The sequence below is a fragment of the Oreochromis niloticus genome, linkage group LG7 (assembly GCF_001858045.2).
Source record: "Oreochromis niloticus isolate F11D_XX linkage group LG7, O_niloticus_UMD_NMBU, whole genome shotgun sequence".
Taxonomy (NCBI): Eukaryota; Metazoa; Chordata; class Actinopteri; order Cichliformes; family Cichlidae; genus Oreochromis; species Oreochromis niloticus.
The window spans coordinates 55,743,175-55,768,444 of record NC_031972.2 but is presented as its reverse complement, the minus strand read 5'-3'; the positions used below and the strand labels follow the sequence as shown (position 1 = coordinate 55,768,444).

Sequence of the window (25,270 nt, the reverse complement as noted above, 5' to 3'; positions counted from 1 at the left end):
ATCCTTTGTAGTGTGAAAAACAGGCTTTATGCCTTGTGACAGTATTCTGTGCCAAAAAGCAGAAACCCTACCGCTGTAACATATATTTGATAGCATTAATTAGAGTCTGGCACAGTGACATCCTTGACCTCCCCAGCATCCCCAGTCTGCCTTTTAAGAGCTGTGGTGGTGTGTGGAGAGATAATGCAGTGTATGGTACGAAACAGGTCTAATTGGCTGCCAGGCTTTATGAAATTCTCTCTGGGGAGCCCCATTGATTATTAATAGGCAGACTGCATCAAAGAATCCACTCCAGCAGCATCCCTGGAAACACATAGATCAACAGATACTATATATTCGCAATTTTCTGTGGTCATACAGAGGGAATTTATAAACAGAGAGAGACAGAGAGATGGGGAAAGAATGACTTTTGTGAGAAAAAAGGAGGATAACCACAAAGACAGGACACAAGGGTTTGATACAACAATGGTGTTAGTATACTTCTGTTTTCTTATGAATCCCTTTAGAGATTTTTCATTGATGGCTGTCCTCCATAACTGTGTGTCTGTGTGTGTGTGTTTTATAAAGAAGGGAGGCTGGTGGGAGGGTTCTCCACGAAACCAGAGAGGACCTATATACTCTGAAGCTAGCTAAACTTTTTATAGGTTTATTACTACCTTTAATTAATTTTAATACATTCAGTTCTAAAAATAAAAACCTACTTTAAATCCCCCTTCCATTTAACAGTATTTGGTCAGCTGTGCCATTTAGCTCCAATACTTATTATGAAATAATCTCAAAATGCAACAGCACAAGATGCTGTCAGTCTAGAAAAAGAATAAATAAATATCCCACTACAGTGGATTCCTGAGAAAACCATCTGCCTTGATGACAGACATTTCGTGCTTTCCTTTTGAACATAGTCTGCAGCTCACTCCCCCTCTTTTACCCACAGGGAAGGAGGCGACCCTAATCCATTCACTCAGATAAGAAGCAGATTTTTAGAGTTTTGATAACTTATCACAGATGCAGTGAATGAGTCACATAAATGTTGATCTGTTCACACAGGAGTGTAGCTGCTCCTCTCTACTTGATCACTACGGCAGCTGCACCATCATTTACAAAGCCAACAAACCATAAACAGCAACAAAATGCAGAGCTCAACTTTGTAGGGAATTGTGATACACACTAGATGAGCATAAATGTGTTTGACACACAGAAAAGTGACACAAAATCTGTTACTTTGAGTTAGTTTTATTTCCTATATTTAGTTAACAATAGTTCTTTGTGTTGAAACAACGGTATTCAATAGGATATTGAAAAGTTGGAAGGAACAGGGTCATCTTCCTTAATCTTCCCTACACAATGTAATCTCTGGTCATGGTTTTGCAAAAGCTGAAAGTGATAGTCGGTTTCAGATTTGTTGGTTGCACTGTAACTGTTTCAAGATGCAGAGGTGGGGGGGTTTTAACATAGGCAGGGACATGAGGGGCTGGAAGACCGCACCCTGTAAGCATGTGTCTGTAAGTGAATTTAGTCCCACAAACAAGTGTTAAAGATTCCCTAAAATCCTTTCTTCAGAGCACAGAAATTGCTGTGTCATCAAACGCAGTCTTTGAAATGTACACAAAAAAGATGCTAGCAGTTTTCCATAACACAAACATTCTCTCTCAGTTTTTTCCCAATACCAGTTCTGTCAGTGAGGCGATGGATTCAAAAGATTTCTAACTTGCCAATTAAATCAAGTCACATATAGGTATTATCACTCACAAACACAATAACAGTATAATTAGCCTGCTGTGAGCTTGGTGATATTATTATAGTTTTTCACATATTACAGAAATAGAGAGAGAGAGAAAGGGGGAGGAGCACTGCTTGCTGTGTCAGCCCATGTGAACTGGATAGAGGCAGCAGCTTTGGGATACGGTGCAGATACTGTAGAATATTGATTCCAAAAGCTTTTAGCGCATGGCTAATTTTCCATGTTGAGCCTCTGCGTGTGGTCCTGGGCTCTGGATGGGTCAGGCAGTGTTTTATTTACATTGAGTGGATAATCCATATGAACAGTATGTGTGTTGGTGCATCTCAGAGAAAGACACAGAGATTGTGTATCTGTCTCATAATACTTTGGATGATTCAAAAGACTATGGTAGCAATGATCCATAGATGCTAATTCACTGCATATACATCATCCAGACAATATGTGATGTGTATGAATTTCCAAATTGCAGATCACTGTACACAGCTACAAATGCCCATCTTAGTGCCTTTTGTCACTTGTATACTGTAATCTAGAAGATCAAGGACAAGGAGGTTCTTAACTTCAAGAGATGCTACATACTACTTATACCAGGGAGGGAGGTGGCTGTGGAGAAACACTCTCTCTGAGTAGTTCTCACTCTCTTCCTCTGGTACAGCAGGGAGGCTAGCACACAGAGAGAGGATGCCCTGACCCTCTGTGGGGAACTATGAGGAGGTTTGTATGAGAACTGAGATAGAGTCTTAGGTACTATACATCATGAAGTCTGGAAAAAAAAGCATGAGTATAATTAAGTGGGAAGCTCCACCTCTGCATGTATTAAAATAAAATAGTTGTGTTTTTGGGAACTAGATCTTGTTTTACAGTGTTCTCCTGTTCCTCGCTAATGTTACACACTACCAACAACCTTTATGCTTCTCAAGCACAGTTGTGTCCGAGAATCCTCAAATGATAGTAAATCATTCAGTACAATGCAAACGTCTCGAGACAGCCTTCAAATGCTTATATTTTTGCTGCCAAAAAAATATTACTGAATGAAGAATCACTTCATAGAACCATAATGTTCTATGCATTACACTGTTATGTAGCATATGCCCGTCTTCTTCATCTTTGTCTTTTCTTTTTAGCTGCTCCCTTTAGGTGTCACCACAGCAGACCTCTATCTCACCCTATCCCTAGCATCCTCCTCTAACTCTCCGCAGGTCCTTCACTGCATCCATGAATGGTCCATGAGGTCTTCCTCTTTTCCATTCAGCATCCTTTGTCCAGTATATCCACTTTGCCTCTTCTTCACACATCCAAAAAACGCAACCTAAGCGAGCGTTTCATCTGATATACTAATTTGTAATCATGTACATCCTTGGTTACTTCCAATGAAAATCCTAACATCTTAACATCTGAAACTCTGTCACCTCCATCTTAGCCTCCTATCTTTTTGTTGGTGCCACCATCTCCTAACCACACATCATAGCAGATCTCACTAGATTTCTAGATCTCACTAGATCACTAGACTCTCAGATTTTGTTAAACAATTTTGTTAAAAAGTTCACTTCTCTCTCTCCTAGAAACATCCATAACTCCATAAGTATTTCCTCTGGACCAACTACCTTACCATTCTGCATTCTCTTCATACCTGAGCTCATTTCCTCCTTAGTAATCCTATGTATTTCCTTATTCACTACCTTTCCTTCATCTGTCCTCTTCTTTCTCTCATTTTCATCATTCATGAGCTCCTCAAAGTATTCCTCCTATCTTCTCCATGCACTCTCGTCAGTCATTTGTACTTTTCCATCTCTATCCTTCATCACCTTAACCTGCTGCACACCTTTTCCCTGCCTTGCAAAGTGAAACAAGCCATTTTTTCTTTCCTTAGTGTTATCTTATATATCAGTTCTGCTAAATATAAAGCTGCCTTGTTGCTTTGTGTGTTAGTCAACTTCCTACCTGTCCAATAGACTGGTAGCCAATAAAACTAATAAGAACTCATAAGAAATGAAATTGAATCAAACCTTGATATGTTATTCTAATCCATATTTATTATGCTAAGTTAAGTTAAGTATAATTGTGAAGCGGATGTCTAAGAAAATTAGATTCAGCATATTTATTTTATTTATTTAAAATTAAATTCCCACCATCTTCTGAGCTTAATTGAAAGAAAAATTAGACCATTATGTCTGACTGTGTTAAAAATCATCTCTGAGTTTCAGATAATGCAGAAACACCACAGCACACAGTTAAGACCACATCCTGTGTTTTTGTTTGATGCTACCAATGCGTTATCTTAATTTAGATTCCCTATGAAAGAAAACGAGGTACTGTTGTAAGAACAGAAGAAAGAATAAATAAAAATGAAGAAAATGTCTTCTGGAACAGACAGATAAAGAGTGTGTGTGTGTGTGTGTGTGTGTGTGTGTGTGTGTGTGTGTGTGTGAGTGTGTGTGTGTGTGTGTGTGTGTGTGTGTGTGTGTGCATAAATGTGGCCCTGGGTGACTTCAGTTTGTGAGTGGCCATGACATTTGCTTTACCAGGTGTAGAGGAGCGTGAAGCAGGCTCTGATGGGGTCTGTGAACAGTTATCACATTTACTCCAGGCCATGTGGCTATGTGTCTGAGTGTATGTAATCTTTCCCTCCCTCTCTCCCACCCTCTTTCAGGCTCTCCCACTCCCCTCTTTCTGTTGTTACCCCACTAACTTCCCCTTTTCTTCCATGCTTCACTTCTCTCTACTTTTTCTTGGCGCACTGACTATTTCAGTCACATTTCCTGCTCCTTTCTCTGCTTCATGCTACCTTTATCTTTGCCCCTCCCTCTACCCACGCCTCAGTTTTGTCCAGGGTGGATCTTTTAGAGGGAAACAGGTAAAGGTGGCTGCTGGCTTGCAGTGGATTTTAGTTTAACTTCTTTTTGTGGAAGCTCGGCAGATGTTTCAGATGCACACATACATTGAACTGGATCCATGCACACACTGCTCTGTATGGTCATGAATTATTCACTTTGTTTTCACTGGACTGGAGTGCATGAGATGGTGTGAGAGGGGGTAGGGAGAAAGAGATCTGAGCTGAAGAGAGAGGAGCAGGAGCTGTTAGCTGAGACATGGGTGCTAGCCTCTTTGTAATTCTAGTCCATTCTCTTAATGCTCCCAAGATACGAGAGTAAGAGAATCTGGACTACAGTTTTAACCTGAATGTATGTTTTAGGTTAGCCAAGTTAAGCCAAGCCAACTTTATTTATAAAGCACACAAAAGCAACCAGTGACTAAAGTGTTGAACATAGGAATAAAAACATGTTAGAGTAAAATAAAAAATAGATAAAATAAATATAAAACAAATAAAAGTAAAATAACAAAACAAAACAAAATAATCAGCAAGGTTAGCACAGAATTTAGCTTCTGTTCAAATACACAGTAAGGTTACAACTGATAATATAGAATTATTCAGCTGTTGATAAGCCAATGTCATTTTTTTGCAAGCTAAAGTCAAGGTCCAGCTATTTCATTAAGTAGTTGAATCATTGCCAAGTACTCACTGAATTTGTGCTTTTATCAGTAGCATAGCATGGGGTTAAACACATATGAAAGCTGGTATCTGCAAAGACTTTACACAGTGCAGTTATTTAAGTTTTTAATCGTATTTTAATTAAGCCACAGTTTGTTTGTTTGTTAATTAGCTTGTTTCATAGTTTCATATTTAGGGTCAACTTGTATTTAATAAATATGAAAATTTCCATGAAAACAAGGAAATTGCTGGTTTTGTCTGGTAAGATGTCTAAAACTAAAAGCATTTTGTTGTCAGTGATAACCCAAGGAAAACAAAGAAAACCCAATGAATCCTCACATTTAGAAGGCTGGTTGGTTGATTTGGTACTTTCCTTGGTACTCAAGCAAGTTAGGAATCAAAGTAGTTGCAGAAATGTTTTCTGTCCTCCAGTGATTCTGGTTCACCAGCTATTTTCACAATATTCACAAATGTTCCCTTTAAAAACATGCAAATATCTAAAATACTGTAAGGTGATTGACTGTACAAGGCTGTAAAAAATGTGGAACATATTCTTTTTTTTCAGTTTTAATCGTTTTTATTAAGTAAATGTGAACAACAAATGTAGATAGCACAAGTTTCCAACAAAATGGAATAATAATAATAAAAAAGAAAACAAGAAATGGTGATATTTACACATTATTTGACTTGAAAAACAGTATAAATGGGAAGAGGGAAAATTAAATGTGACAATTCAGCATAGCTCTAGAAAACATTGTTTTTATAGAAGTCGCAAACGTGATTAAGGCCGTTACTATGCCATATGGATAAGGTGACATCTGTCAGCGACAGGCGAAATAAATGGTTTACTGGTTTTAACCCTTTCATGCATGAATTATGACAACCCCAATCAGGATTTTTTTTTTCTTAAGTCTTTTTATTCATCTTTAGGCATGAAAAGACGAATAAAAATACTGAATACTGCAAAAATCCTGATTGAGGCTGTATGAAGCAATTTGCAATGAAACACGTCATACATCTATAGTAACATTAAACGACCAGTGGGTGGCAGGGTATGGAGTGACACATCAGTGTCCAACGTAGTGGTTTATGTGCAAGTATACCATCAACACTGACACAAATACAAGAAAACAGCTTTTGAATAGCTGTCCACTGTAATGACCACTATGCGTGAAAGGGTTAAAGAGGAAGCTGAGAAGAATTTAAAATATTGCCTAAACTTATGATTGCTATTACCACTGGTTTATCTGTAAAACCAGAGAGGTTGGTTGGGAAAGGAAAAGTGAGTAATTCTGTAAGGGAAGAGGTAATGCAGGATTTTTCCATTCTGCAACAGGGGACGGCCGAGGACCTAAATCAAAATGTCAGCTTATGGATATGTGCAGACCAGTAGTGTAATGGTGGGTTTGGTAATGCAAGTTTCCCACTGACTTTACACCTCTGGACTAAAGATTTGTGAATCCTAGTTTCTTCTTCCACGCCACAGGAAAGAAGCAATGGTTTGATCAATTGACTTAAAGAACTGTTTCGATAAAATGAAAACATTAAAAACAGCCTTTATTAATTCTAAGGCTAAGAAGAAGACAAAGGTAGATTATGTTGTCTTTGTAGGTCAGATTTAGTCTTAGTGATCAGAGGAAAATAAATTAAAGGACATTAGAGAAGTTAAGGTTTGGTTTACATTTACTGACACTTTTACTGAACATTTATGAAAACATTTACCTTACTAGATAGAATAAGATAAGATATCTATCAATTAATATCTTATAGAAGGAACCGAATCTGTCAAGGACAGGTAATTTTCCAGGGGTGGTATGAACAAAGGGTGAAGACCTCAGTAAGATGGTCAACAGTTCTGCTGCAAGAGCAAATAACAGTGGAGATAAAGGGCAGCTTTGGGTAGTCCCACGAGATAGTACACAGTAAATAATTGTACAGCATTAGTGCATTTGCTCTTGGAGATGTATAAAGTAATGAAATCTAAGAAGTCTTGATGCATGCTCAGTCATCAAGGTAAGGAAATAATCCAAAAGTTGATTCTGGTCCTCCAAACGTAACTTTTTCAGTAATGAAATCTAAGAAATTAAACTTCTCACTAAGATCAAATCTACATAGTAGAGCAAACAGGTAATTTCATTCTGCTCTATTGTATCTAGTCTTCTGGTTTTAAAGTAGCATTTTTAAACAATATTAAGAGTAATTTGAAAGAGTAAAAGAGTTGAAAGAGTGTGCATATTTGCGAAAAGGTGGCAGCCCTTAACAAACCCTGTTATCCCACCAAAGTGCTAACACCTTATTAAAGAGAGTGGTCTCTAAGAACTGCATAATATTATTCTTTCTCAGAAGCTAACAGCTTGGTTCACGGAGGGTGGCAAAGAACCTTGTTCCGAGGAATTATTATATACCACAAACGATAGAGGAGCTAATTTATCATGAAATTTCTTCTAGAATTTGACAGGAAATCCATCAGGACTGGAAGCTTGATTATTTTGCATTGCATATTTGCAAAAGTAATTTCTCGTAAAATTAGCAGAGAAAAAAGTTTTTTTGCAACCTCAGTGCAAATGGTTAGAAAGTCAAGCTTGTCCAAAAACTGATCACTTCTGAAATATCGGATTGAAATTCTGACTTATACTAAGGACACTTAAAAGATTGAAAAATACAATTAATAAGATTGATAGTAAGTGAGCCTGATAGACCTTTAATTTGCAGGATCAAACGTGATGTTCCATAGTGCCACCACTGATGTGTGAGGAGCCATGTTCAGAATAAGTTCTGTGAGAGCACAGAAGTAGGTGTAGCAATTAAATCAAATTCCATTTGTAAATCAAGTCAAAAGTTTAAGAAGAGTTTTATTCTGGTTAACGATTTAACCACAATTATTTGTTCCTTGTCTTTTTTTCTTGCCGTTTATTCTACAAGATAACTTGTTTCTGGTATGTAGATCTCTTCAAGCGCTGTTGCCCACACAATTTATCCTTGCATGATGCAAGTAGGATGAAATGTCTGCCTGGCTCTTCCCCAGATATCTTTGGGGAATCATTGCTTATTGGCAAGCCAACTTAGGGCTCTTTGTCACATTCACAGACTTAATGTGGGATCTATTGCTATTTCATGTCTATTAAATTAGATTATTCTAGATATCAGTCATTTTGAAAAATTCAAAAGTGTTGGATTCCAAACAGTGTTGGACTCTAAAATGTCTTAATGTAGTTTTAAGCCTGTAACAAAAGCCATTTTAACCAATACTAATAACAACCAATAACACACAGCTGAACAGCAAAGTTTAATGCTATCAATTTTCTGTACCCATAAGACCTGGCAGGCAAAAGTTACACAAAGCTGGAGTGACCTGCTTGATGCTGTAATGCATTAGGACAACCTGCCATACTCTTTCTTTGGAGCTAATGGGATTACATACTGTGAAGTGTCCAGCATTGGCAGTGGATTTGCATCTAAGCCTCCGTAGTGCTTGGTGCTGGGTAACCCCTCTGTTATTACATAGATATGTGATTTAAGCTATTGAACACGAACTTTAGTCTATATTACCTGGAGATGCCTAGCCCTAGTACAAAATCTGTTTAATGACTAATTGTCGTTTTTGTGAGAGTAGCACAGGTAATTTCCAGCAAATTCACAGCTAGCCAGTCACTGTCATGTGTCCCGCCAGTTACAGGCTCAGCCCTGGGAGCAAAATCAAAGTATTTCTAGTGATGTCCACGTGTCTGAGGTGGATGACTTCCTGTTATGTGCTTACTGTGAAAACAGGCATGCCCTGACTCAGATCTGCTGACAGAGGTGTTAGAGTTTGCAGTATGGGAACGATTTTAGAATATGTCCTTGTTTTCATCTAACCTTGCAAATGGGTTTATTTTATTTACCTAGACCTGCTAATATTTGATTTTCCCTTAACTGAAAGCAAATATATGCCTCCAAATTAGCACGTTATCGGTTGTGAGGCTCATATCTCATTTAAGTGTTTCCATAACGTGCAGCCTGATGCTTACTTTTCCCAAGCAGCACAGAATGAAGCCCTTGCACTGTTGAGTGCTGAATATTGTTGAACCTGTAAGATAGCAGCGTGATTGACTTCTAAACTATTTATGCTGAGAAGTTCTCGACAGGAATCAAAGACTTTTCTGATGTCGTGATGCAGCGTTTGTGCTAAAACTCCCATCGTAGCATATCCAGTGAGATACACTGAAGCTTTCAAAGATTGTAACTATATTCCGTCCCTTCTCTGTCTCACTCATGTCTCCCTTCAAGAAGATTTGTTAACTAATTGCATTTATGGATCTCAAAATCAGCATCTTCCATGTTTTTAAGATAAAGATTAAAATATCTAACGACTGGTAGATCTTATTTGTTCTCATTGAATTTAATCTTGCGCTTCTCTTTCTCTTAATTAAACTAGCAGGTCAGTACCTTTATCTAAGATTATAAAATAAAATATATATATATTTTGTGACCAAAAAGTGCAGAGTTTTATTGCTAAAAATAAATTAAGGATGCCTTCAAAGGTAGTGTTTATTAAGTATTTGTGCTGTAAACACCAACCCTCTAGGGTTTGGTCATGCACTGTTTATCAAGTGTACAGTTTTTCAAGTTCCTCAGCAAGTATGCTGCACTAGTCATTGCTAAGAAACTTGCTACAGTTTTTACTGTGTGTTTACACTGTCTTGAGACTGTTCTCTGTCTCATAAGCCTCAGTGTGATGTGATGGTGCTGGATACATGTTTAGAGTTGTTACTATACTGTAGAATTTGGTGTCTGTGAGGTGGACATCCATATGCAATACTTTTGCAAAGAATTGCATATATGCACGCACGCTCAGTTGCTCGCATCATCTGCTTGCTTTCATCACTTTCTCATTCAAGCGCTCGCTTTAAATTCCACCTAATAAGAAAATGTTGTCTTGGGGCCGTCTGGTCAGCTTGAACTAGGATGTCAGTGAGAACACAATGGGGCATAGCACTGACTTAACATCACAGTTAATAATTTACAGACCTGCTGCAAATGTTTCACAGCACATTTTCTTTCCATGAGGAGATCACTTGTTTAAATTGTGGTGTGAATAACTGACTATATTCAAGCACAGCTCACAGAGTCCAATTACTAATCTCAGCAGATAAGCATTTCTGCTGTTATCTGGAGTTTTGAATTCAATTGAATGCGAGAACAGGGGCCACGTAAGTCAATGTTGGTCAGTGTAATAATAATGCATCTTTGTTCATATACAATGACAAACTTTGAAACGCTCGGGATCCCTGCTTAACAAAGCATTTAGATGGAAATCAAGGTCAGATTGATGTTTATTTGTTTTGGCCTTAGGACCTGTATGAAAATACCCCTCAATGAGGAAAAACTCCCACGAAAACCTCATCAACATTAAAGGCAGTTTGTTCTGTTTGTGTGTCGCTGTTTACCAGGGAGGCTTTTGATCACTGACACCCCCCATAGATAAAGTGAAGCATGAAGGCCAAATCCTGCCCCGCATTGATCTGAACAAACATCCCCCTCCCGTTGCCAGCATACACGCACACACGCATGCACACATGCTGTCCTAATATTACCATAGTGTTAGTACTCTACAGCAAGATCAACAGTGTGTGACAACAGCTGTGTCACATTATGAATATTGCAACATCAATGGGTGCAGAGGTCATTATACGAATTAATTGGCAGTGGTGCTGTCATTAACGCTATCCAAACACGCCTATAGTTAATGCGAATGATCCAAAAAAATTTTTATCTAATTGTTTATTCATGCTGTCCCTCCATTTTTCTTATTCAGCTCTTGCTAATGGCATTAGGGTGATCCTGCGTGTAAGTTGCAGACAGAGATTTTACACTATTCTGTGAATGTCATTTCTTCAAAGTTGCTCTGCATTATTAATTTGAGTGTTAGTTTCAAGTTGCCTTGGGTACTTATCTTTGTGTTTTTACTCTCCAACCCTCTGTAATCTCCTATTACCCCCTCCTCTTTACCCATTCCCCCTTTGCCACCCTCCTCTCTCTCCCTCCCTTTTTTTCTCTCCCAGGCGAGTGATGCATGCTGCAAACGGTGCGTGCGTGTAGTGTGAGCGAGAGCCATCGGTGTATGCGTGTGCTTGTGTTGCGTATGTGTTTGACTGTATGAGTGTGTGTGTTTGAATGTGTGTTGAGAGAGCGAGAGAGAGCAAGAGCGAGCGAGAGAGAGAGAGAGAGAGAGAGAGACGGATAGACCGAGCCTCTAACACGGAGCATGCCTCTGCGTCCGGCAGCCGGCAAACATGAGCCACCGAGCCCTCCACGGCAGGACCAGCAGCAGCAGCAGCACACACACACACACTCACACACACTCACACACCCTCACACACACGCAGCAAACGGCAGCCAGGGGGCCAGCACTGACAGCAGCAGCTCCCGGGAAGAGGACAGTGGTGTTCCCGTTCCTCACGGTGTTCCGGCTTTCCGTCCCGGTGCAGAGCGTAGCAACAGTGCAAGAGCACCCATGGAGGAGCCAACAGGCAACACGGTGGTCATCCGCATTGGAATCCCAGACTTGCAGCAGACGGTAAGAGCTCATTCTGTAGCCAGAGTATAAAAGAGAGGTAAGGTGCCTCTCCCCCTTCCTCTTTGAATAGGTGCTTTCTACCTCTCTACTGCTGGCTTTATGTATTATCTGTCCTTTTAAACCTCGTCAGCTTTTAATTTTTTGTCTTTTTCGTCAGCCTCTCTTTATTCTTATCACCCATGCTCTTCTTTTCCCTCGTTTTTGTTTTTTTTTTGTTTTTGGTATGCACACTTAGTAGCTGTGTTTGCTTGCTGGCTTCTGGGGGTTCCACTCCCCCCCCCACCTTTTCCACTGTTGCCTCGCTAATAAATCTACCTCTTCATTAACTGGGCTTCAGCTGACTTTGACAACTGGCCACTTAGGGTGAGAATGGGAGAAGGGGGAGGAACGGAAAAGGCATCAGGGGTAACGGAGGCTGTGAGGTGATTGCAAATGCACAAGAAGGCACGAGGTAGAGAATCATGACAGTTATACCTAAACAGTAAAACTTTACCTCATCATGTCGTCTTCCCACTGTTGTTGCTCTGTGCCCAGAGAGTATAACAGGTCCAATCATACACTGTTCCTCCACTAATGAAGCTGCAGTTTCTCTAAATGTGTAGCCTGTGCCTGTGTAGTATTGCAGCCACTGAAAAAAAAAGCAGAACCATCAGACTGTTGAAACCATTTGATCGCCTTCACAAGTGTGTCCGTATCGGTATGTGATTGCTGCAGAAGGTGGTGTGAAACAGGACAAATGGGCACATAGTAAATTAGTTCTGTCATTCAGTTTTCAAGCTCTGCTATCTCATTCATGTAGATTCAACAACATCGAGTAATGCAGTGCAGTGGAACATCTCTCACTGAAGTGTCTTGGTACCATTTCTTTGAGGTTAAGGGGGATCTTCAATTTGATTGCCTGGAACTGCACTTAACTGCAGAGAAAAAGCATTTTACTGTTTGATTGGCTGTAAAATAAAATGTTCAGCTCAACATATCCTGACCCCATGTAAGATGTCTGCATCTATTGCTGCTCTCTCTCTCTCTCTCTCTCCCTATATAAATATATATATAAATATGTCAGTAGCACATATAAGATCACACTATTAGAGAAATGAAGTGGCATTCCTCTGGAATAACACATGACATTTTATATTGCTAGTGAAGCTCTGAGTCAACACTTATCAACTTATCTAGCCATCCACCTTCTGTTTCACATTAATACTGGAGATATTGTCTATTAATTGTAAAGCAAAGCACAGATTATACCCTGGCAGCCATTCACTTCATACTTGTGCTCAGTTACTAAGCTTTTTGCAAGAAGTTAGGCTGAGTGTCCCGTTTCTATTCATTCTGCAGACATTGATGGCAAAGGCAAGAGGCTGGTGCTCTGTTTGTTGTTGTTGATTACCTCATTGTTGTTGGATACTTGGCTGAAATGACCCATTGTATCTTAGTGAGGCTCCAGCACCGAATGCCAGGAATAAAGGCAGGAAATAAAAGGAAGGCAGCTGAAAAGAAAGTAGAGAATTCCCCAAAGGTGCTATAGAATAGCCCTGTGTGGACAAAAATGTTTTCAAGCAAGCTCGAACTCATGTCCACACAAACACTCAAAACACTCTCAGCATGCAAATACGTAATTATATAGAATAAGTATTTGCAGTTACATGAAAGAATACACACACACACACACCTGGGCATGGTTTTACAAGCTTACATAGTTACACACTCAAACAGGCACACATGTTCATGAGTCCTAATCCCATTGCCTGGGGACTTGCCTTAATGTGCTTATGTAATGTTAAGATGCTCCACGAATCATTAGTTTCAGTTTCAGGGAGTCGCATTTAGTCCAGTATATGGATAAGAAAGCAAGAACACATATGGGATGACACAGTGATAGAGGGAAAGACAAACAGAGAGTTTGCCTGAAAGTCTGACAGACAAACATAGAGGCAGATGACAGATGGCCAGATTCTGACAGTTTGAATCTTTTATGGAGCAGTCAAAAGTGACTCGTGTGTACTCTGAGTAAGCAGGAGATTACACTAGAATAGTCTGCCTGAAGTAGGATTACACATCTCCTGCTGTGTTTCAAGCCTAGATCAGGAGAATGAAGCACCATGCAAAGATCATGCTGGGCAACACTTTCCCTTTTTTTGCGGGAAATTAGGGTAGAGCGCAGCCCAATATGCAGTAAAGCCAGAGTATAAAATAGTTAATAGTTTCTTCACAATTCCTTTCTCAGTCTCTGGCCTATTATGTTGAGTTCCCAGTATTTTTTCAGCCTAATTAATCTGAAGTACGGGTATTATTTCTGGTGCTATTCTTGCATGTGAACTGTGAGACTTTCTTCTTCAGGTGTGGTTAGGTGATGGAGTAAAATAAAGAGTGGTGTTAAAATTATGGAAGACAATTATGGAAATTAAGGAAGAAAATTATGGAAATTATGGAAGAAAATTAATGGATTTTGGTCATTCAGCTTGCAATTTATTCTAAGCAAGTCCGTCATTACATAAAAGTACTGTTCAGTCTTTGGCAAACATTTAATCTCTAACTGTATTTTGGCAACAGGAGATAGTACAGTTGCATTAGCAGTCAGTACCACCTTTTGTTCGGTCGGGGTGTTTGGGAAATTATTTGTAAAGATTGTACTTTTATCATTATTTTATCATTTGGTATTCATCATACCCAGCTTCACCAAAATTCTATTTTTGTGATTGAAGCAAAAAAGATCCCAATACTGCTAATGGGTGTCATTCATCTCTCAAAGGAGAGGGAGACACACACATAAATAGTCTGCCCCACTATTGGCTACCTGCTTTAATCCATCTTCTCCATTTATTTTCGTGTTATATCTCTCAGTGCATCCCCTTCTTTATCCATTCGCAGAATACATTTTTCTGTTAGATGTAAAAATCTGTCACGATTATGATGTTGAGAAAATAATTTTAAAAATAAACAAAAAAACCCCTCAAGTCTTGTTATATAGACCTTTGGGTTTGAGGGTTACATGCAGTATGCTTTCTCTTTGAAAAACCATTTGTCTTGTGGAAGCTCGAGGTTTCAGCTCTCTTGTTTGTAACAATAGTTGCTGCATCTTATTGGGTCGAACTGAAATAGACAGCTTGAAGGCCCTTTCATTGTCTCGGTGCATATTTTCCTGTTCACATACTTGCATGTAGCAGCATATGGTGTCCCTCCTTACACTTTACATCCTGATATTTTGTGCTGGACTTAGCACTTTGTGATGCCCTCTTTGCCTTTTATATTGTTTTTGAATTTTTTTCCACCTCTTCTGTCTGCCTGTGCAGTTGGCTTCTAAGGTACCCTGTATTTCCTGACTGCTACTGTCTTGAACTGCTGTCTGAGTAAATTATTTTCTGGAAACATTTAGCACATGTACATATGTAGGCTTAATGTTTCATTAAAGACATTGTCCTTGACATTTTTCATTGTACAGTACTCTTCAAAAGTGTTGAGTCACCGCTCATTTCGTTATATTTTGCTAGAAAAATGGGAAATAGGTGCAGAAATTTATTGAAGTTGAGGCAGTCTTAAGAAGTCTTCAGGAATAGTTCTCCAGGCTTCTTGAAGGGCATCTTCTTTGGATGTTCGCTGCCTTTTGTTCTGTTCTCTGTTAAGAGGATCCCACACTGCTTCAATAATGTTAAGGTCCACATGTTGGGGAGTGTTCCATTGTGCAGTTTTCTCTCCATGGTATATGTTTGGTGCATTGGCAGTGTGTTTGGAATCAATGCAAAAAAATTATGCTGTTGCCAATCAGGCAGATTCCAGACTGTACTGCATGGTGTTTCAACATATGATTGCACTTTTCAGTATTCCATCAGTTTTGACAAGATCCCCAAAACCGATGGAACCCATTGGACCCAAAGTTTCAAACTTGGATTCATCACTCCATTGATTTTCACTCCAGTTCTTGTATAATTTGGCATTGTTCAGACAGTTCTCCCTGTTTCCCTTTCTTTAAAATGGCTTTTGGCAAGTGACCCTTCCACTGAAACCCTGGAGACATAACTTTTACATACTGGTAAAGTTTTTGTTTTGCTTTTTAGGCTTGCCCCCCTTGTTCAGTTTCCTGTGCACTACACACCGTTCCAAGATATACCATGTTTTCAGCTGACTGAGGATGGCTTAGTTGGTGCAAAAATCCAGCTTTAGACATGTTAAACTCTGTTATTTTTAGCATTTTTCATTAAGCTAACTAAAGAAATTGGAAGGCTGCCTTCAGGATGCTAGAAATAAAGTCACTAAAGATACTTGTCTGTTATGTGTAGACACAATGCTGGTTCATCCCTGCTGTCTTTTTTGTGCTGTTGAAATTTTTAAAAAGTCTTTGCTAGTGACTAATTGTTCTAAAGCTATCTAAATTATTTAAATTTAGACTTTTTATTAGTCAAAGTAAAAAAAATGGCACTTTTTGTAGGACTGTTAAATTTCATTTTGATCTCGTGATGTACAAAATAGACAATTAAATTTAAAAATGTCTCTTCTCCATTAAGCCCAAGGCTTGTCATTTTCACCTTACAATTGTAGACCTGTTGCTGAATAAATAATAGGATTTTTTTTTCAAGTGGAAATTTCAGAAATTGAAAAAAAGCAAAAAAACCAAACAAACAAACAAAACATGCCTGGCTTCCTTCAAGTTGTTTTTATATCATCAGCGTCAAATTCTTTTCTTGGCCAATTTACCGAGTGGATATCCAGTGACAGTTATGCCTTATGTCAGTTTTGTACTCTATGGAACATGTGGCCATCATGTTTTGAGTACCTGCTATGTAGCCTCCTGGTAGATTAATCCCTTTAGTCCCTTTTGTGTGTTCTTGTTTAACTACCATCTGCCTGCACCGTCAGTCCAGATGATATTTTGACGTATTTCCAGATATGCAAGTGTTGTTTTGCCTTAGCCAGTAAGAGTGGGAACCTGTCATCCAGTAACTTGTTAATCAGTACTGCTAGAGTGGCCGACCAGATTTACACTGTAGACTGGTTGAATGCAGGCCACAAAATTTAGTAGTTGAAAAACAAATATTATTTCTATTCTGTTATTCTGGTACAGGTTTGATGGTGTTACCCAAATTAACAGTTCTGCCGGGGCCTTTCTGAGTAGAGAAGGGATTTCCCTGTGCATCCAGTAAATTGGTGCGGGTGTAGGTGAGAGTGGTAGTCTATCTCTCTGATGACCTGCCCTGGCTGTAGCTCATCTCTCACTCAGTGTCAGCTGGGATGGGCTCCAGCTCCGTGCAACTCAGTTGGATAAGTTGTTAAGAAAATGGATGGATTGAGATTTAGAAGCAGAAACCAAATATTAACAGACCTGGACTGAGCTCAAGCCCCCGAAAATAATTCAGGACTAAGAACGCAACTTTTCAGTCCAAATGCTGACACAGATACGTTGACTCAAACGATTTGTTTTTTTTTGTTTTTTAAAATTTTATGTCGAGTTGATACTATTGTTAAGTTTGTAAACTGTTAATTTTGTTAACTATCTTTTTAGAAGTGTTTTATGTGTCTGAGAAGCTTCCATTTTTCAACAGTAAGTTGCTAAGAGCACGTGTTGGCTCATTGGTGCTGAGCAGGTATTCTGCAGTGAGCTTACCACAGAAAGCAGAGCTATTACAAGGGAGAGTGAATGAAAACAGCAAATTTGTGGCAGGATAGCTAAAATAAAAGCTATCCACAAAGCCAACCCTGATCATTGTTGCTTTAAGGTTCTTTTCTTGTATTAGAACTGTACTTGACCCCCCCCAAAATTTAATTACTCTAATCTTTATTGCATAGCTTTTAAATCTTGATGCATAATAATGAATGCATTTAGGAAATGTCATATAGCGGGAAAATTGAACTCACATACATACATTTATCAGGGTTACTGCTTTTTAAGTTAATTATGTATGGACAGATTATACTTATAACATCCTCTTTGCTTGGGGACAGCCTTAGACACTAGGCAACATCCAATAAAATAGGAACTTTATTTAAGGAGCAGGTCTGAAACAAAATGTGTGATTATTAAAAGTCTAATATATAAATATGTATAAAATATATATGTGTAAAATACAGTCACAATCTAATACGCAGTCTTCAATTAGAAGGTTTTACTGATCAGAAAAAAATAAAAAGTCATCTAAACGTCACCCATCCACCACTTGATAGTTAATATGATTTGTTGATATGTGGTGTTTGGTTTCCTCTTAACACGGCACTGTGCTTTATGATTAAACCTCTTGGTCTCACCTGTCCAGAGGACATTGTTCCAAAAGTCTGGTGGTTTGTTCACCTTGGGGTGAATTTGGGACATCCACTCCTGAGAAGATTGGCAACTGTCTTAAATCTTGAACAAGAATCATGGACATGAAATTGTTTGGAAGTTGCTTTGTAGCTCTTTGAACAATTGCCTCTTTAGGTATATTGCTGATGTCTTTCCTCCTTGGCCTGATGTTAACACATACCTGAATGCTCCAGAGCAGCAAACTGACAAAACGTCTGTTTTATAGAGGTGCTCACACTTGCTGATGATAAGTTAATCAAGTGCATTTGATTATCATCATCTACTACTACTTAACCTTTTGGTTCCTGTTGAAGCAGTAAGGATATCTTTAGGTTTTCTCTGTTTCTGTATTTTGGCTTAGTTGTGTGTTGTTATTCATCCGATGTGGGTTGGTTCGATGAGTTATTTCTTTTTGATATTATCAAAATAATAATAGTATAGACAATAGATTGGTGTCCTGAAACAATCAACCAAGGTTATGGTTATTCTTAAATTAGTATTATTATGTCAAGTCCAAATAATATAGGATTTTTAAGACGAATACTGATAGTTGGTGATTTAAAAATCTGATATTTTGCTTTATTGGCTGATATTTTTTTTTTCTTTTAGACACACAAAACACAAACAGATTTCTCTAAAACTTTTATGTGTAGTTGTTTGTTTACTCGTTTGTGCTTTACTCGACTCTGGTCGGACTATGCTCGGATCAGCAGGTTGTTATGTTTGTGACATTGTTGCTGTCAGGGATGTTGAAGAGTTGCCTGTGGTAGACAAGCTGAAGGGTTTTTCTTCTTCATTTTTTAAAATTTTTCATTACAATATTACTGGCTCATTGGCCAATAATTGCCCTTCGATAAATCGGTCAAGCTCTAACTATAGGAAAGTTATTTCTCATTTAATGCTGTGATTGGTTAATTGATCTTCTTATGCCAATCCATTGCCTTTTTTTGCCTATATTACTTTCTTAGCCCTTTCTCTCTTTTGTATTTTATCCTCATTTTTATCTTTTTCCTGAGTCTGGTCTGAGAGAACCCTGGGAATATAAAGAGATATTAATATTAGCCCAGTCAGACTGACCTTTTGTCACAAGAGTGGTCTAGATATTAATTGTGTTTGTGCAGGGAGGACATCCCTCTCCATTGTAATATTATATCTATAACCAAAAAGCAGAACAAAATATGTTTTAATAAGTAATTTCTTAGACTATTAGATTGCTGGTGTGTCCTGTGTTTCAAGCCAAAAGCATCTAATTGCATAAGCCTTCAGCTGTTTGACCATTGAGTTAAAATCAAATGCTATTGTGCAGTAGATAGTGCTCTTGGAGACATTTTAAACACTATACTTGAAGTCAATACAGTAACACTCTCTTCTTTGCAGCCAATGGGAAAAAGGAAGCCCCTAGGCAATACAGACATTTCCAATAGCCTGCACTAGAGTAGTGATCTGCTACATCCTCTATTCTCAGCAGAGGAGCTCAGCTTCTACTGTTTTAACTGTAGTGAAATAAATCACTTAGCAACAGATAAACAGTCTTTGTGGCTCATGAAAAAGAATAACTATGACATAATTAGTTTTGGTTCCATTTAAAAGAGAAAAATTCTCCTGTCTAAGTGTAGGTTTGCACACTGTCTTGATACGGTGCTAAAATTTTTAAAAGCTTACGCACACAGTGTTGTCTTTCCTACTTGAACTCCCTGCTTCTCTAGATTGAATTGATTTTATCACATGGATGCTCATAGAGCAGCCAGGTTGTAATTTCACAGTTAGCTGCTTGATAAATCAAAGTGGGGTTTTGGTTAAAAATACATTTCAATCATGTTTAAGTTACACAGTTTTTATAGTGAAGGTTTTAAAAATGTTTCAAAGTAATCTAATCCAAAATGCAAAAAAAGAGTAAAAGCAGGTACAAACTTATTTATTTATTGCAAATCGCTGTGTAGTATCTAATTGTTTATGTGCCTCTGCAGTTCTGAGTCTGTGTCTTATTGGAGTGTTCATATCTCAGTGATGACTGGCGTTAACTGTAAATCTTGTTGGCATATCAGTCTCGCCTGTCAACAGTAATGGAAAAGAGGACTTTAATCGATATTTGTTGTGTGTGCTGGTGTGTGTCCTTGTCCATTTATGCATGCATAAAGGAACATGGTGTCTGAATGAGGCAGATGGGAAGTAGAAGATTCTAAAGAGTTCTTATAACATGGAGTATACTTGTCAGTGGCATTTTTTTAACCAGTTCAGAAAACGTACTGCAATAAAAAACCATTATGATACCATTTCACAGTTGATGAAGATTTGTAGGTACATCCCTGGTTTAGATCTGGTGACTGTGGAGGCTATTTAAGTAAACTCATTGTCATGTTCAAGAAACCAGTTTGAGGTGAGCTGAGCTTTGTGACATGAAACATTATCCTGCTAGAAGCAGCCATCCGAAGATGAGTACAGTGTGGTCATAAAGGGATCGACACGGCCAGTAATAATCCTCAGGTAGGCAGTGGCGTTGAAACGATGCTCATTTTATACTAAGGAGCCCAAAGTGTGCCATAAAAGTGATCTCCCACACCATTACATCACCAACAACCTCAGCCTTTGATACAAGGCATATTTTCAGCAGAAACTGAGACTTATCAGTCCAGGGAACATATTTCAGATCTTCTATTTTATTATTGAAAATTGAAGGGTCTTTACCTTGTTTAGTATAAATTGTCTTGAGGTGACTGTGATTTATGCTTTATAAATAAAATTGAACTGCACTGAATTAAATTATTGTCCAACTTTTGCAAGCCTGTATGATTTATAGCTTCGGTTTACTGTTTTTAGTTGACATGAATGGCACATGGCGTGAACTTCTGCTGCTGTGCCCCATCTGCTTCAAGTTTTGAAGTGTTGTTAATTCAGAGATGCTTGTCTACCTTTGTTTTAGGAGTTGTGATATGAGTTTGGATTGCCGTACTGTTAGCTCAAAGCTTTTTTAAAAATTGTCCTCTGAACTCTGACATCAACAGAGCATTTAGATTCAGAGAACTGCAGCGCACCGGCTCTTTTTCTTTTTTAAACCACTCTGCATAAACCCTAGAGATGGTTTTATGGGTAAATCCCAATAGACTGGTAGTTTCTGAAGTATTTAGGCCAGTCCATCTGGCAACCAGCACTTATATTGCCTTTCTTCCCCATTCTAATGATTGGTTTGAACTTTAGCAGGTCATCCCATGTCTACCTGTCAAAATACACAGAGGTGCTGCCATGTGATTGGTTGATTAGATATTTGTGTTAAAAAGCAGTTGAATGGGTGTGCTGGTGTGTGTAAATACAGCACCTTTTAAGTGCTGTTGTCTGTGTCTGGACTCCCAAATGAAGACACAAAGACATGAAACAAAGTGTCGTGCAATAACAAATTTGACTAATTTAAACATAACTTAAGACAATTTATGTTATTTTAGCTAGTTTTGTGAGTACGCTGTTATTTTATTTTTTATAATAAAATAAATAAGTGTGCAGCAACCTGAAATGTGCCTTCACCTCCAGTTCTAGCTTTTAGCTTTGTGCTGATAAATTCTCCCGTTTCTTCTCACGAGTCCCTCTTTAAATTACATCTCTATCTCACTGTTAAACTACTAATGTGTAAACTCATATTATGATAGGTGTGTGTGTCAATATGCTCAGTAACTATGGCTATATGTATGCAAGTGCCATGACTTTGTGCTGCATGAGAGAACATGTCAGTGTAGACCAACAACACTGAGGTTTATGTGATGCAGTGATCTGAATTTACTGCAACTGCCTGTTAGGTCATAAGATAAACCCGACTATTCCCAGCTGGCATACACAATTTCAGTCTTATCTTTATGAAGGTTGCGATATTGAGGTTTTTGTTGAATCTGTTCTGAAGAAGTGTCCTTTTGGATTTATTTAGCCTCAATGATAAAATTTAGATGGAAAAATATAATAAATTATTTATTTTAAGAGCTGTTACTAAAAGTTTTATGCAAGTATAGGACATGAAAATGATATCTATTCACTAGTTAGTAAAGACTAAAATGATAAGGTTGTTCTTTCAGCAAATAAGACAAATTGTAACTTGGCCTAAAGGACAGGAGACAAATCCAGGGATTTAAAAGTTACATCCATAATCATTAACTGTTTATACTGTGTTTTTAGATTTTTAGAAGTGACAAGTTGAAGGGTCACTTTAAGCAGTAACCCTCCTAAATGCATTTTATGGCCCTTTATGCGTTGGCATTTTTGAATTCTACTTGACCTCATTACCAGAAAAAATAATACCACTGTGGTTTTGACCTTTAATTCTTTCACTGTTTTAAGTCTGTGACTGACTCAACTGCACAGCTTGAGCTAGACTTAGATGTGTGGCCTCATGGTGTGGTCATACACTTTTTTTCATTTAGGAGTTGTTTTCTTTGTACTGCAGACACATCCAGGTCTCAGCAGCCTCACAAAGAGTGAAATCGGAGGTGATAAAAGTATCCGAGGTTCTGCATGCAGGTAAGCTGATAAAGTGAAGGGTTGTCGTTTGTGGAATGACAACAGGGAAGGGATACAGGAAGCAGTGTGACCTGGGATGCACGCTTGCATTCTGTGCCACTGTACTGATTGTTTTTATAAAGGAAGAAACACAGTGGATATTATGCTGATATTTCTCCAAGAATTTACAGGAAAGTCTGAAGACCCTGGGCTGTGACTGGCATCTTTCTGCTGTCATACCTCTTTGTGCTGCGACTCTTGGTAAAGAGGCACTCGAAGGATGATGTCAGTTTCGTTCAAGCCCAGCGGGCATCTCAAAAAGCAAGACATGAAGCTGAGAACGTTATTCATCCTCCTGGGAGAAGTAAAGGCCCACAATGAAAACACTAGTTTTTTTTATTAGGAACAAGATAATGTGATTTTAGATCTCATTTCAATCGCTTATGCGGATTAAGTAAAGCGCGCATGCCCTTCTTTGCACATTTTATTGGGCAAGAGAGTGCCCAAACATGGGCACTCGCATTGGAACACATGCAGAAGTTAGGAAATTGCTTTGAATAGGATGATATTCACACCTAGAAATATGCATCTTTTAAGCTGATACTTGAAAACTTGTCACTCCCTGACACATCCTTGAGACCACACTCTTAAAAAAAATCTTTAAGAAGAGATCCAGCTGTCTAAAATCTAAGATAGGCCATCACCATAGTGATGTCCTTGACATGTAAGAAAGGCAGGATGGCCGTGACATGAAAAAGATTAAATTTGATGAAAAGCAGAGAAGGGTTATTGACAGGTGATGTACCTGTATCATGACATGAGTTCAGGCATGTCTACAGCAATTTCACAAAAAGGTCTGGCTATACCACAAAGGAGCCTTTAACTTTGACAGACTCCATCACTAAAGAGTGACTGTGGGCTATAGCAACGGTGGACAGACAGGCAGGTTTGGGAAAACATCTCATATTGTCAGTTGATAGGAGGTTGAGTTTAAAGAAGTCTACTGAATTGTATTCTTGCTTTGGTGACATAGGTTTGAAATTATTCATAAATAGAAGAAGTATTTTCAGTCAAAGGATCTGTGGCATTGCTACACAGTTGGCTAGATGCATGTCTTACTCAGGAAGGTTAGTTGAAGAAATTTGCTTAAATAGCTTTAACCAGAGAGGCTGGTAAATTTCAGCAAGTTTCCTTGGCAACCAGCTGGGGTGCACTGCTCCTTGGCACACCCCGAAAAGTAACTGGCTGATGTTATGCAAATTTAAGAAAAGAGATACTAGAGCGAACACAGACAGGCCAATAGGCGGGATAAATCTGTCCCTTGAAACAAAATTGTTTCCTCTCTTAAAAAACTGTGTACAATGTATTATGTAAGCTCACACTGTTTACTGACTGCAGACAGCGTCGTGCTGCACCTGCCTGATGTGATTGTTAAGATGCAGGATAGCCCTCTGTATTGCGCTCGTGCTTTCACGGAGGATGCAGATAAATAGATTGTTCATTTAAAATGCACTGTGTGTTTTAGACAGACTGAGGGAGACACAAAGTTTGGTGTAAGAAGAAGCAGAGGAAGCTGCTGAAGAATATCTCTGCAGCAACACCTTTTAGTGTGTTTGAGGTGGTGCACTGTACTGTAGATCACGAGTGATCTGAGTGAGTACTGAGGCTCTCCCACTCCCTGACAAATTTCTGTTGGTGCCTTAAGTCTTAAATAATGCAGTTCCAGTAGTTTATTTCCATGTGCAGTTATGTTTCTGTGTGTAGCAAGAATACAGGTTATAATGATTCCTCCTCATATAAAAATCTATCATATTTACCACCTGAACTTCATAAGGGTTTACTACAAAGATGGCTCTGCAGTGACTGGAGATTACAGCCTGCTATCTCTTTACAAATTCAGGTCCAGGGTTCCTTGCAGATAAAAAAAAAAAAGTGGGGTTTCTCCAAGTTTCATCTTAAAGCTGCTCGATTTTAAGTTGCTAGAACTACACATCTATCTTTCTCTTGCTCGTGTACTCGCCATTACACTTCCTGTCTTCCTCTTTCTATGCTCTTATAGGCATTGACACAGCCCGTCCTTTACACTAGTACTCTTACACACTGTTCTTCCTCTCTTTTCCTCACTTGATCATTTAGCACATCTCTTCTTCTCCTGATAACAATATAATCAGTACAGTCTGCAATTATGTTTTTAAAAAAAGAGATAAGTAATTGAGGCAGCCTCAGTCTACAGAAGAACTGTAGTGAGATCACCAAGATTTTTGGAGATCTCGTTATTGTTAAGCACTTGCCTCGGAGAACTGGGGCTGTTTTAAATGTAAAGGTTGGTCATAAAGAAGATTAATTTGATTGATTTTGTTCAGTTTGCAGTTTGTTATCTGTTTTAGGGAGCAAAGAAGAGTCAGAGTTAGTAATCTATTCATGAAATTATCTTTAGAGTAAGCTTACCTTGCTTTTAGTGCCTAAAGTTTTTCTGCAGATCTGTGTATGTCTTGCTCTGGAGTGCATAGTGTCAATATAATTATATACATCATTAGCCCACAGAAAGAGATCAGCAGACAGAAATAAATATTTTTACCAATTAACTGATCTCTGTTGTCTATGAAAAAAACACCATGCATAATCAACTTTTTGAAGTTAAAATAAAGTTTGCTATCTTTGTAGATAACATTCTTTTTCTGCACATTATGAACAGCAAGTAGACATTAAAACCCCTTTTGTCATTAAGATTCCTGT

The 25,270-nt window shown here is 38.5% G+C and overlaps 1 protein-coding gene across 5 annotated transcripts in view; it reads left to right on the top strand.

Moving 5' to 3' along the window:
• The window catches only part of shank3a (SH3 and multiple ankyrin repeat domains 3a), a 219,970-nt gene that overhangs the window by 55,272 nt on the left and 139,428 nt on the right, over positions 1 to 25,270 (top strand). For all 5 annotated transcript variants that reach the window (XM_019361525.2, XM_025908705.1, XM_025908703.1 and 2 more), the window contains one exon: positions 11,273 to 11,787. In XM_019361525.2, coding sequence (XP_019217070.1) covers positions 11,476 to 11,787 — 312 coding nt within the window. In that variant the 5' untranslated portion in view covers positions 11,273 to 11,475. The remainder of the gene's footprint in view (positions 1 to 11,272; positions 11,788 to 25,270) is intronic.